Genomic DNA, 11,558 nt, shown 5'->3' on the forward strand with positions numbered 1-11,558 from the left:
AAGTTTTGGTGGTGTTGGGGATTGAGCCCAAGACCACAGGTATACTTAGACAGAGGTCCTACCGTGGAAGTACATCCTCAACTCTCATGAATAATTTTGGCTATAACCTGTAGTATATCAGACTTTGAGGACAGAGTCTTTGTTAGCTATAATCAGTACTGCTGTTACTGTTGACGAAAACTGACTTCTCAACGTATACATTTATATCAACTATAAGGACTACTCCGAGTCCCTGAATTTTAAGATAACCACAGAAGGAAATCTGGGCTCAAGTGTGGTGGTACGCCTTTAACCTCAGTACTAGCAAGGCAGAGGGAGGCAGATCTCTGTGAGTTCCAGGACAATCAGGGCTACATAGTGAGACCCCATCTTGAGTAAGGATGGACAGACGGATCCCTTCACATTACCATTGTCTCTGCATATCCGGGACTGTGGTGAAGGTAAAGCCAGCCAGCCAACTTCTCCAGTAGTTGAGTCATTGGTATTTCTAAAGTACATCAAATCAAATAATGTCAATCAGATTGCAAGAGTCAGAGCCCAGGCAAAGGCCACCTGGGAATGGCCTCTTTGCTTGTCGTTGGCTGAGTCAACTAAGCAGCTGCATGGACTTTCAGTTATCGATCCCATCTTTCCCAAGTGTCCACACCAACAGCCTGTGCATTTTAATAACTGGTGAGATATTCTCTTTTCAATCACCTTAGCTGTCCTTGTTCACTTGTTTTCTCCACCCTCTCCGAGTCTGAGATCCCAAGTCATCTGCTTTAAAATAAATGGCATTGGTGATAAACACTTGAGGCATATTAAAAACTGAACTGATTGATTGAGGAATGACTGAAATACAAAATTCAGTAATGTTCCAATACAACTCAAAATTTTAGAAAAAAAAATCTATCTCTGGGGCTGGAGAGATGGCTCAGTGGTTAGGAGCACTGGCTGCTCTTCCAGAGGTCCTGAGTTCAATCCCCAGCAACCACATGATGGCTCAAGACCATCTGTAATGAGATCTGGCGCCCTCTTCTGGCATGCAGGCATACATGGAGGCAGAATTTTGTATACATAATAAATCTTAAAAAAAAACCATGTTTTTTTAAATCTATCTCCTGTTTAGCAAATTTTAGTATTAGGCATATTATTAACAATCCATCAGGAAGTTCACATTACGATGCAAGAACAAGAAAATGTACATGGGTGAGAATTGACACAGTGAATTGTGGCAACTTGTGGATTCTCTAACACATGTGCAGCTAACTGAAATAGCTGCTTTCAATCAAAATAAAAGAAACTAGGTTTGATAACAGTGTACACGATATCACTGAGGTTCTTTCCTGCTGGGAAATACCATGAGCCCAAAGGCGTGGCCTTCACTAAGGATGCAAGACCCCATTAGTGTGCCTCTTGCCGGCCAGCGGTAGAACCACATGCAATCTATGTCAGCCTAATATACTGTTTCCTCAAGATTGTTCCTCTCTATTCCTATCTTACACCTTAAGTGAGTTTTTGTTTTTTGAGACAGCATTTTTTTCTGTGTAACTTTGGTTGTCCTGGAACTTTCTATGTAGACCAGGTTGGCCTTGAACTCAGAGATCTGCCTGCCTCAGTCTCCCAAGTGCTGGGATTAAAGCTATCAATTTTTAATGTAATCTCCTATGAAATCATGTGGATTGTTTTTGTTTTCTGAGACAGGGTCTTGCTATGTGGCCCTGACTAGCCTAGAACTCTCCATAGGCCAGGCCAGCTTCAAACTCAAGAAATCTGCCTCTGCCTCCTGAATGCTGGGATTAACAGTGTGCGCCATGATGCCCACCCCTGCATTTTGTTATATGCTTTGAATTCCATTATTGTGAAAAGTACATTTAAGCAGACTGCTGAAAGGCATAAAGAGAGTAATACTTGATTTAGCTAGATTTAGAGCATATGGATAAAAAAAAATACAAAATTTACCCTATTTTTTTTTAAAGATTTATTCATTATGTATACAGTGTTCTGTCTGTCTGTATGCTTGCTGACCAGAAGAGGGCACCAGATCTCACTACAGATGGCTGTGAGCCACCATGTAGTTGCTGGGAATTGAACTCAGGACCTCTGGAAGGGCAGTCAGTGCTCTTAACCTCTGAGCCATCTCTCCAGCCCCAAAATTTACCCTATTAATGCTGACCTCAGTGCATTTGTTTGAACCATTAAGTATTTTGTTTATATAAAATCACAGTTTCAGACGACCTAAGAGTACAACCACATGCAACTCTTCTTCTACCCTCCTCTCCAAATATGAAGTATAGCGCAGCTATCTCCCCAGCTCTAAACTGTACATGTACTTCTGCTGCATATTCTGCACTGGCACACGTGAGAGGGAAATGTCACTAGCACAGTGTGACAAAGGAAAACTGAAGACACAAGCAGAGTTTATCTTCTCCACTTGTTTCTAATGCACACTTAACAGAGATAGGCAAAATAATACCTCGGTTACAGTGATAACTTAACCAAACTCCACTATTTTATTGGTGTATTTAATTGGTGTTAAAAAAAAGTAGGGAAATAATTTATATCTGATTACGTTTGTCTGTCTGTGTGGGAAGGAGGCAAATGCGGAGGTCTTCCCTTCCCTGGGATCACATTCAGGCTGTCAGGCTTGGCAGCAAGGGCCTTCACCAACCGAGCCATAGCACCAGCATGATTATGATTAGTTTAATAAAGAATAATAAAAGCCAAATTGCTGCCAATTGTTAGTTCTTCTTTAAAGATTTTTACGGGCTCAAAAAATTCATTTAGGGGCTTTTGTCTGAATAAAGGATTCTGCAGCCTTTCCCACAAAATGCTCATAAAAAGTCTAAGTGTTGTATGAGACACTGAGTAGGCCTCTCTTCCGTGTCTGTGGTTTGTAATTTCCGAGTGCTCAACATCTAGCATTTTCACTTCTGGGTAAGAGAAAAGGCATTCTGGTCCATCAGCTCCCCTACTCGTTCCTGGAGGACATTAACCAGCTCCGCAATGACAAAGACATGTGTGTCATCAATGTCTTGAATGATGAACTTCTTCCCCAAGGCATTGGACTCATCCAAGTACAGCAAGAACTGCTTCATGGCAGGATCGCTGTGGAGACAACAGAGATCATAGGACATCCTGTGGTCAACCGTGTCATAAGGACTAGAGCAATTACATTTGCACATAGTGAATTTTTAAGATGATCTTTAAAGTTCAGAACTATTATTCAATGTCTTGCTTCCTCTCAGCTTAAAGTAGTAATGATTTGTGGCCATGACATCATGTTAGATGTCAAGTTAGGACAATTTCAGAAAGGCCTTTAAAGAACAACTCATCTCTCACAAGAGGAGAAACCATGGCTACTCCTCCGCAGTTTAACAGGGCCTAGACCTACATCTTCCTTAGCTGACAGAGAGCACAGGACAAACAAAAAGGGCAGAAGAGGCCACTCCAGGAGCCGTGGGGTGGACAAAGCAGGTGGCTGATGGGCAGGAAATCAGACTCACTTGGCCCTGTCTATATAAATATGAGGGATAAAGTGGCAGATGGTAGGGTGGGGGAGAGGGACTGGCAAAGACCCTCAGTAGTACAGGGCTCTAAAACCAGGCTACTTCCTCCTTTCCCAGCAAAAAGGCACCACAAGGACTCAAATGATAATCTTAGTTAGCACCACGCAGTTTCCAAGCCCTTCTGTCCTTGGCCATCTCAGGTTCTACAAGAATCTCAAAATAGCCTAAAATCATGCACTGTTTTCTGGAGGAATGCATTTCACACAGTGGGACGAATAGTTGTTTTGTGACTCCAATCAGTTCTAGATGTAATTCAGTAAAAAGGGTAAACGGGAGGTCATAATAATAAAAAACCTGCTGTCTAAGTGAAGTATATTATTTTGCAACTTTCACAGCTGATACCAATTACTCTCAGTAATTCCCTGAGCGGTGTTAAAAACAGCAATGGCTAAATGGTTATAATGCCTAGTATCTTTACATTTTTCTAAACGAAATGAGTTGACATAAGTCAATGAAGAGCTAAACCACTGGACCCATGGAGTACTGTGGCACTCACCTCAGGGCTGAACCATGTTGCCAATGTCCTAAAAATGTTTGCTGATGCACATTATCCTCCACTTCAGCTGTATCCTGCACGTAAGCCTCCTCCCTTGTCCGCATCCCAGAAGGATTTACTGCTTCACAGACCCAGACTCCAAGGGCACTGGCCTTGCAAAGTCTTTTAATGATCACAGTTTAAGGGGCATTTGATGGAAATGTAGCAAGTTTAGAATATAGTAATCTAAAGCCGAGCGGTGGTGGTATGCGCCTTTAATCCCAGCAGTGGGGAGGCAGAGGCAAGAGGATCTCGGAGTTCAAGGCCAGCCTAGTCTAAGAGTGTGTTCCAGGAAGCCAAGGCTACATAGAGAAAACCTGTCTTGAAAAACCCAAAACCAAAAAAACAAAACAAAACAAATTCTAATCTGAATAATGGACTATTTTTTTTTTTTAAAGTAGAGAGAAGACTCTGGGAGAAACCTACTAGCAAAGGAGCCTTATGAGAATTCCTAAACTAGCGATGACTGCATATCCAGCTGATATCCTGGGATCAGGAATATTTAACAGGAAAAACTTCCTCTGCCTAGATATGTGAAGGGCAGACACCATCAAGATATTGTCTATAAACACTCTTACAATGCACTATAAACACAGGTTTAGGACCAGGGAATGTTCCTCAGCGGCAGAGCACCTGCCTAGTATCTGTGTGGAGACAAACATGGCAAGCAAGTGGGGGATCTATGAAAAGCATAGATAGTATCACGGTGAGACCACCAAAATTAGCTGTGACACAACTGAAAATTTACTGCCTGACGCTGTCAGCACCCTTTACCCGGCAGAATGAGAAGAGTGGCTTTGTTAATGGAAGCCATGCTTCGGGTAACACTTAGCCAACTGGAATGTATTTCTTGAAAATTTCTATTCCTGGTGAGGAGAGAATGCAAACAGGCTATCCGAGGAGAGAATGCAAACAGGCTATCCAAGCAGAGTCAAGGTGTGAGGGATGCCAGGGGAGACTGAAGGCTTCTGGGTAACCAACAAAGAGGAAAAGCAGGCATAAAGGCCCAGTGAGTTATCAGCAGAGACGGCAGGGGCAGTGGAGGCCGGTGATGGTGGGGGTGACAACGGCAGAGACAGCACAGTGGTGGGCTACAGATTCAAGCAGACATAATAAGGCTTCATTTCCAAAAGCATTTCTAAAGTTGAGTTTTCCCAGCCTCAGATCTCATATTGGATCCAGCAAATTGTAGGCACTGGATAAATGTGTCAGAGAACCCTTAGGAGGGAAAGTGGTGGGGATCCAGCAGCACCGTCCCTCACATCCCAGCCAGGTTTACCGCTGCAGACACGCAGCCCTAAGTGACTACTTGATTTCTAGCCTGGGCTGTTGGAGTCCGGTACAGGCTTAGCTCACACGCAATAAGCCTCACTTCGGTCCTCTTACCCACTCCCTCTCCTGCTAGGACAGGAAGGGTGGAGAATATCCATCACTTGGGATTTAGCTGAGGTCACAAATCTGATTCGATTCCCTTAACCAGCTCTGTCCAGTAAACACATATATGTATCTTTACACCTTTGCCACAAAGGTGTAGGCACCGTTTTGGTTGCTTTGGAAACATGGCCCTAAGGAAGTAAAGTGTTTGACAAGACAAACCCCGTGAAAGAAGAAAATAACAGACAGATGTTCTCTTAGCTCCAACTTGCTTCTCACACCCACTAAAAGCTTCTAAGCCTGACTATAAGGGTTGGCTGGTCTCACAATACACATCCCATCCATTTGTTAGTGCGCAGTAAAGCAGCTGCAATTCCTCTCTCTAACAAATTCTCTGAGGCAGTGCAAACGGAACAGAACATCACATATGCTGGGTGCATGTCTGCTTCAGTATTCAGTAAATGCTTTAGTAGGCTAGATTTAAGGAAATACTATGTGTGAACCTGGGGATCAGTGGTGGATCCCAAAAGATACTTGTCATAAAAGTACAAATTTTCAAGTATTTTAAAAATCCAGTTTTACAGGTTTTTTTTGGAGCTGAATCATATGAAAATGAGATGGCTCACTGAATTGTACCTCCAGGCTCTTGGCCTTAAACTGTGGTCTAAGACAAACCCTGGGAGGAAGGATTCTTAATACAACCAGACACTTTGATATTTAAGTTCACCAAAGGCAGAACTAAATGGCCACCATTAATAGTCTGGCTTAACTGCTTTACTGTGGGCTACATGAGAATTAAAAGGCTACTGTTTGGATTAAGCTTCTATCCAGATCAGGCTAAAAATAAAATGCCATCGCTCATGCTTAGTTTTCAAGTCACTCAGTTAGAACAACACTTTACCAGATCTGTTGAAAAAACAGATTTAGTGGTGAGACAGATGTCTCCAGCCAGCCAGTTGTCTTTCCAGGGTCTCACTTTGCTTATTTTCAGGTGAAGGTTCTTGGGCTGCGGCTGGTGTGAGCTGATGGCAGCACCGGTGAAGTATGTGCAAAGCCTTGGTTTCCGCAGCTGCTAACAATTCTCCAAGTCATGGAGAGGGAAAGACATGCTACGGCAGGTAGGCTCTGCAGTCTTAGGATGCGTTTGGGGGGGGCGGGCAGTGGGGTCACAGAATGAGTCCCTGATGATGACAGATGATTATCTTACTCTAACCTGGCATGTAACCCTCCACTCCATGAAGATAATTCTCTATGAACCCAGTGCGCACCTCACCCCACATCTCTTGGTTCCACCCCCTGCCTTCCTCAACTAGTTCCTGCTTCACATTCCCTCCTGCTCAACAGTTGATAGTTTTAGTAAACTGACTTTGTTAGACTCTCATCTTCCCAAAGTCCAAGTCTGCATTATCCCAGCACCCATGTGGTGGCTCACGACCTGTTCCTAATTCCAGATCCAATGCCCTCTTCTGCTCACCTCAGGCATAGGCACAGATGCAGGCAATCACTCATACACATAAAATAAAAATCAGAACTAAATTGGGCTATCTGGGTTAAACTCTTCACCTGTTTCGTTGTATGCTTTAATGCAGTTACTGGGAGATGGTATTTCCATTGGACAGTGCTGCTGCAAATGTTGCAGGTTTCCTAGGATTTGACCTTGCTCCCCCTTCAGCTCTGCCCACACAATAAAAGCACCAGCACCTGTGCAATTACTCACAACAGGGAAACAGAAGGAGACAGCAGCATATTCAACAGGGGAGCGAGCGTCCAGAGAACCAAGGGAAGCTGAACAAGGAGTCCAGGTCTGACAAGGGAAGACAGCAAAGGCCTGTATTTCAGGTCACTTTGAGGAACTCAGCTCTAGAAACTAGTGTGGCTGCTTGCTTCTCCTTTGAGAGTTATGCTAAGAAGTTTAAACACTTGCTCTGCTCGGCTCTCATTTTTTCTCAAGGGGCACATTCTGTACTGGCAAAGACTTAACAGAGCTCCTATATTATTTTATTTTTTACTTTTTTTAATATCTTATTTATTATGTATACAATATTCTGCCTGTGTGTATGCCTGCAGGCCAGAAGAAGGCATCAGACCCCATTACAAATGATTGTAAGCCACCATGTGGTTGCTGGGAATTGAACTCAGGACCTCTGGAAGAGCAGGCAATGCTCTTAACCTCTGAGCCATCTCCCCAGTCCCTATTTTTTACTTTTTTTAAGACAAAGTTTCACCATAAAGCCTTGGCTGGCCTGAAACTATGTAGACTAGTCTGGCCTCGAACTTGACCTGCTTCTATTTCCTAAGTGCTGGGACTAAGGGCCTGCCCCACCTTCCTGAATTCTTCTAAGCCTTAATCTAAGCAAGTGCCGATGGTCTGAAAATAAAGTTTCTCTCCCTCTCTCCATCTCTAATTTTTCTGAGGCAGGGTTTCTCTGTAGCTTTGGAGTCTGCCCTGGAACTTGCTCTGTAGACCAGGCTGGCCTCCAAATCACAGAGATCCGCCTGCCTCTGCCTCCCAAATACTGGGATTAAAGGTGTGCACCACCACTCAGCATAACACTGTTTCTCAAATCAAGGCTAGTCTAACACACATGTCTCCGATCAAAAATAATCGGAAATAATGCTAATTATATTAAGTTAACAGACAAGGAAATGTTAATACCAGCAAGAAAACTTAGCAACAAAGTCTGTCCCACTTAAAAAGAAAGCCTATGGAAATTCAAAGTTGAAGCCTTGATTCCATTTAGATCAGCAAAACAAAATTTTGGAAAAGGCATGTATACGTAAAAAGAGCCAATGTGTAAATTTAAAAATACGAACCATTCTATGAGCACTCCTTTCAAAACGTTGACCATTTTTTTCCCAGGCAGATGGTGCAGATGACCTCAAGGATGTTAAGATAAATAAATTTAATTTAATTTTAAAAAGATAAAGTGACATAAAATCCATAAACTTTAACCTACTTTGGGGATTTAGATCTGAGATGAAATAAAAAAATTAAATGTCAGTATTAAAAAGCTAACATTGAGGCATACAGATAGGCCCATTTATACCAATGGTAAAACAGACTATTTGGAATATTAATAAAGCACAACTCTGACTTGCAAACAAATTCTACTCGTAGCTAATTAGTCCTTAAAAAGTAAGCTCCAAGGAAGTTAGGAGCCGTGCACGCTTTGAACGTGGAGCAGCCTGGGCTACATAGAGACCGGGACTCAAGGAGCCCAACACGTCCTAACTAGGTTCATTATTCAAATGTTTTCTTTTTACATCCAGGAGAACGATACAAAGGCAAAATTCCGGGGGCGGGGAAGCAGAAATCACGAAATGATACTTCCGAAAAGAGCCTCAAAATCAGTGATCCACAACCTCATTTCACGATGAGACAAAATACCTGGTCAAAGTAGGTAATTTTAATTTACAAATATCTAGGTCTCCAGATTTTGTATTCTTTTGAATAAAATAAATTACATCCTCTAAAGATCTGCATTGGAAGGTCCCTGAGTGAGAGCTAACCTACACCCAGGTACGGGAACCTTCCCCTGCAGGAAAACCGTGACACAATGCGTGACGGCCCCGTGACCCCACACCACAGGCCTTAGGAAGGCTGCGGGACTCCGACCGGCCCATAAGACCGGGAGGCTCCGTGTCTTTTCGCCTCCTCCCCTCCTTTTTTCCCGATGAGGCCCACGCAACCTACTTCTCCAAGCGGCTCAGAGCCTGCAGCCCTCCTCCGCCCACACGTACAGAAAACGTTGTGGCGTCGCCGACCCACTGCGCCTGCGCCGTAGCGCGTCATCGCGCCCGCGACACTCTAGTGGGTGGAGCGATTTGTTGGGGGCGGGGCACGAGGGCGGGGAAAGTACTCGGGGGCGGGATCACGTGCCTACAGCCGCCTTGGAGAGGGTGCAGGTCGCCAGTGGCGGCGGAGGGTGGGCTCTGTAGCGCTCCGTGTCCACCCAGAGAGGAGTCCGTGCACCGGCAGGTAGGACGGACGGGTGGGCGGGCTCGTGGGCGGGCAAGGGCGTCGCGGCAGCTGCGGGCTAGGAGGGCCGTGGGTCTGCACGGATACGGCGCCCTCGGAAGGTCGCGCGGCCCGGAGGGACCCTGTGACCCGCCGCGCTCCTTAGAGCCTGATTCGGGCTCTTTTCTTGAATGATCGCTCAGCTTCTCCGGTTGCTCCTGAGACTCGGAGGAGAGCACCTGCGTGCAGGTGTACCTTTCTATGCTCTGTGATCTCATGAACCACACCTTAGTCATTCAGGCCACAGCTTGTACTTCCCTGACCTGGGAGACCTGAATAGTTGGAATGCTAATAGGTTTCTAAACCCCGTAACCGTCATTTTAAGGCGAAGGCCCTTCAAAAGGTTCTGAAGTTAATCCCATTCCCAAATTCTGACCTGTAGTCTTTTTTTTATTAATTAATCATTTGTATTTGCTTTGGTATTTTGCCTGCGTGTATATCTGTGTGAGGGTGTCAGATCTTGGAGTTGGAGACAGTTGTGAGCTGCTATGTGGGTGTTGGGAATTGACCTAGGGTCTTCTGGAAGAGCACTAGGTACTCAGAGCACCCTAACCATCTCTCCAGCTCCTGATCTGTGGAGTTGTGTTCTCATCAGTTGAGGCAGGAGGTAGTTGTACCTTCCTGCTCCTTATATTTACACGTTTAAGCTCATGCTGATTTTTGCTTCACACGTGTCTTCTCCGTTTAACCAGCCTTGCCTTTCCACTTATCTCCCTCTCTCAGTCCCTCAAAATTCTTTTTTTTTTTTTTTAAATTATCGGGGCTGGAGAGATGGCTCAGAGGTTAAGAGCATTGCCTGCTCTTCCAAAGGTCCTGAGTTCAATTCCCAGCAACCACATGGATGGGGTCTGGTGCCTTCTTCTGGCCTGCAGGCATACAGACAGAATATTGTATACATAATAAATAAAAAAATTATCGCATTCATTTATGTATAGTGTATACATATGTATACATACATGTATGCATGTACATGTATGTAGTTTGGGGGTGGCATGTGTGTGCTGCAGTGCTTGAATGGACAGGTCAGAGAACAATTTGAAGGAGTTGGTTCTTTTCCAGCATGTGGATCTTTTGGATGGAACGCAGTTCACCAGACTTGGCAACAAGCAAGTGGCTGCTTGGCCGAGCCATCTTGCCAGCCCTGCTCCCTCAAACTTTTTTTCCTCTTGTTCTTTCCCACATTTTTCTGTTGTACTCACTCTTTCAAAATCGCCCCAGGTTTACTCTTCCTGTGTCTTTGTTTTACTTATTTTCTTTCTGCTACAGTAAAAATCCCCAAAGCTCTTTTAAACAGTTACCCAAAGCTATGTGGAAGAGTCAAGAATCTAGAAGAGCTCTTCTTGAGGAGGAGCTAGCTGGGCGTGGTGCCTGGAGCTTAGACTTCTGTCTCTGGATGCTGAGGCAGGGGAGACTCACAAGTTGGAGGCCAGCCTGGGCTACATAGCAAGATCCTGTATCAAAAAAATAAAAAAGGGTCAAAGCAGGAGCCCTTTATGACCTAGCTTTGGGACTTGGTGTTTATAGCCAAGCATACGTCTTCCTGTGCTACGTATTTAAGGGTGGAGAGATAGGTCAGAAGGGTGGGATAGAGTCTGGAAGTAGGCCTGTGTTACACGTAGTCAGTTGACTTTTGGATAAGGTACAGTTATTTGCTGAAAAGAACATTGTTTCAACATTTTATTGGCACTGTTGGATCTCCATATAGAAAAAAGTTCACTTACCATCAAAATACATAAAAATTCAATGTGGTAGCAGTTAAGACCACTGTCTGCTCTTACAAAGGACTCATGCTCCTTTCCCAGCACCCACAGGATGGCTCTTGATCATCCATAGCTTCAGTCACAGGGCATCTGACACCCTCTCCTGGCCTTCAAGGTCACTGCACACGTATATATGGTACGCATACATGCACAGGCAAGCACTCATACACACAAATTAAATCTTAAGGAAACTTGTAATGGTTTGTCCTGTCCCTTTAAGAGACAAGCCCTGCCCACTCTCTCCCTGTCTGCTGAGGCAGGCAGATCTTTCTTCCTGCTTGCAGCCTGAGTCTCTTCCTGTTACCCACCCCAAGAGGCAGCTT

The 11,558-nt window shown here is 44.4% G+C and overlaps 2 protein-coding genes across 3 annotated transcripts in view; one reads left to right on the forward strand and one right to left on the reverse strand.

Moving 5' to 3' along the window:
- Positions 1-2,403: 2,403 nt before the first annotated feature.
- Gtf2h5 (general transcription factor IIH subunit 5) lies at positions 2,404-9,236 on the reverse strand. Its single transcript, XM_005363398.2, has 3 exons — positions 9,152-9,236; positions 8,272-8,345; positions 2,404-3,087 (listed from the first exon to the last, which is right to left on the reverse strand). The coding sequence occupies exons 2-3, from the start codon at positions 8,304-8,306 to the stop codon at positions 2,907-2,909; spliced, it is 216 nt and encodes a 71-aa protein (XP_005363455.1). The 5' UTR covers positions 8,307-8,345; positions 9,152-9,236; the 3' UTR covers positions 2,404-2,906.
- Positions 9,237-9,336: 100 nt separating this feature from the next.
- The window catches only part of Serac1 (serine active site containing 1), a 36,026-nt gene continuing 33,804 nt past the window's right edge, over positions 9,337-11,558 (forward strand). For both annotated transcript variants that reach the window (XM_005363399.2, XM_026787396.1), the window contains exon 1: positions 9,337-9,436. The gene's annotated coding sequence lies outside the window, so the exon portion shown is untranslated. The remainder of the gene's footprint in view (positions 9,437-11,558) is intronic.

The sequence above is a fragment of the Microtus ochrogaster genome, linkage group LG9 (genome assembly GCF_000317375.1).
Source record: "Microtus ochrogaster isolate Prairie Vole_2 linkage group LG9, MicOch1.0, whole genome shotgun sequence".
NCBI classification, from domain to species: Eukaryota; Metazoa; Chordata; class Mammalia; order Rodentia; family Cricetidae; genus Microtus; species Microtus ochrogaster.

Bases quoted from the DNA above. Each gene is read 5' to 3' on its own strand.
- Gtf2h5 (XM_005363398.2), bottom strand. From the start codon at position 8,306: ATGGTCAACGTTTTGAAAGGAGTGCTCATAGAATG. The intron at 3,088-8,271 runs GTTCGTATTTTT...TTGTCTCCACAG, and splicing joins AAAGGAGTGCTCATAGAATG to CGATCCTGCCATGAAGCAGT.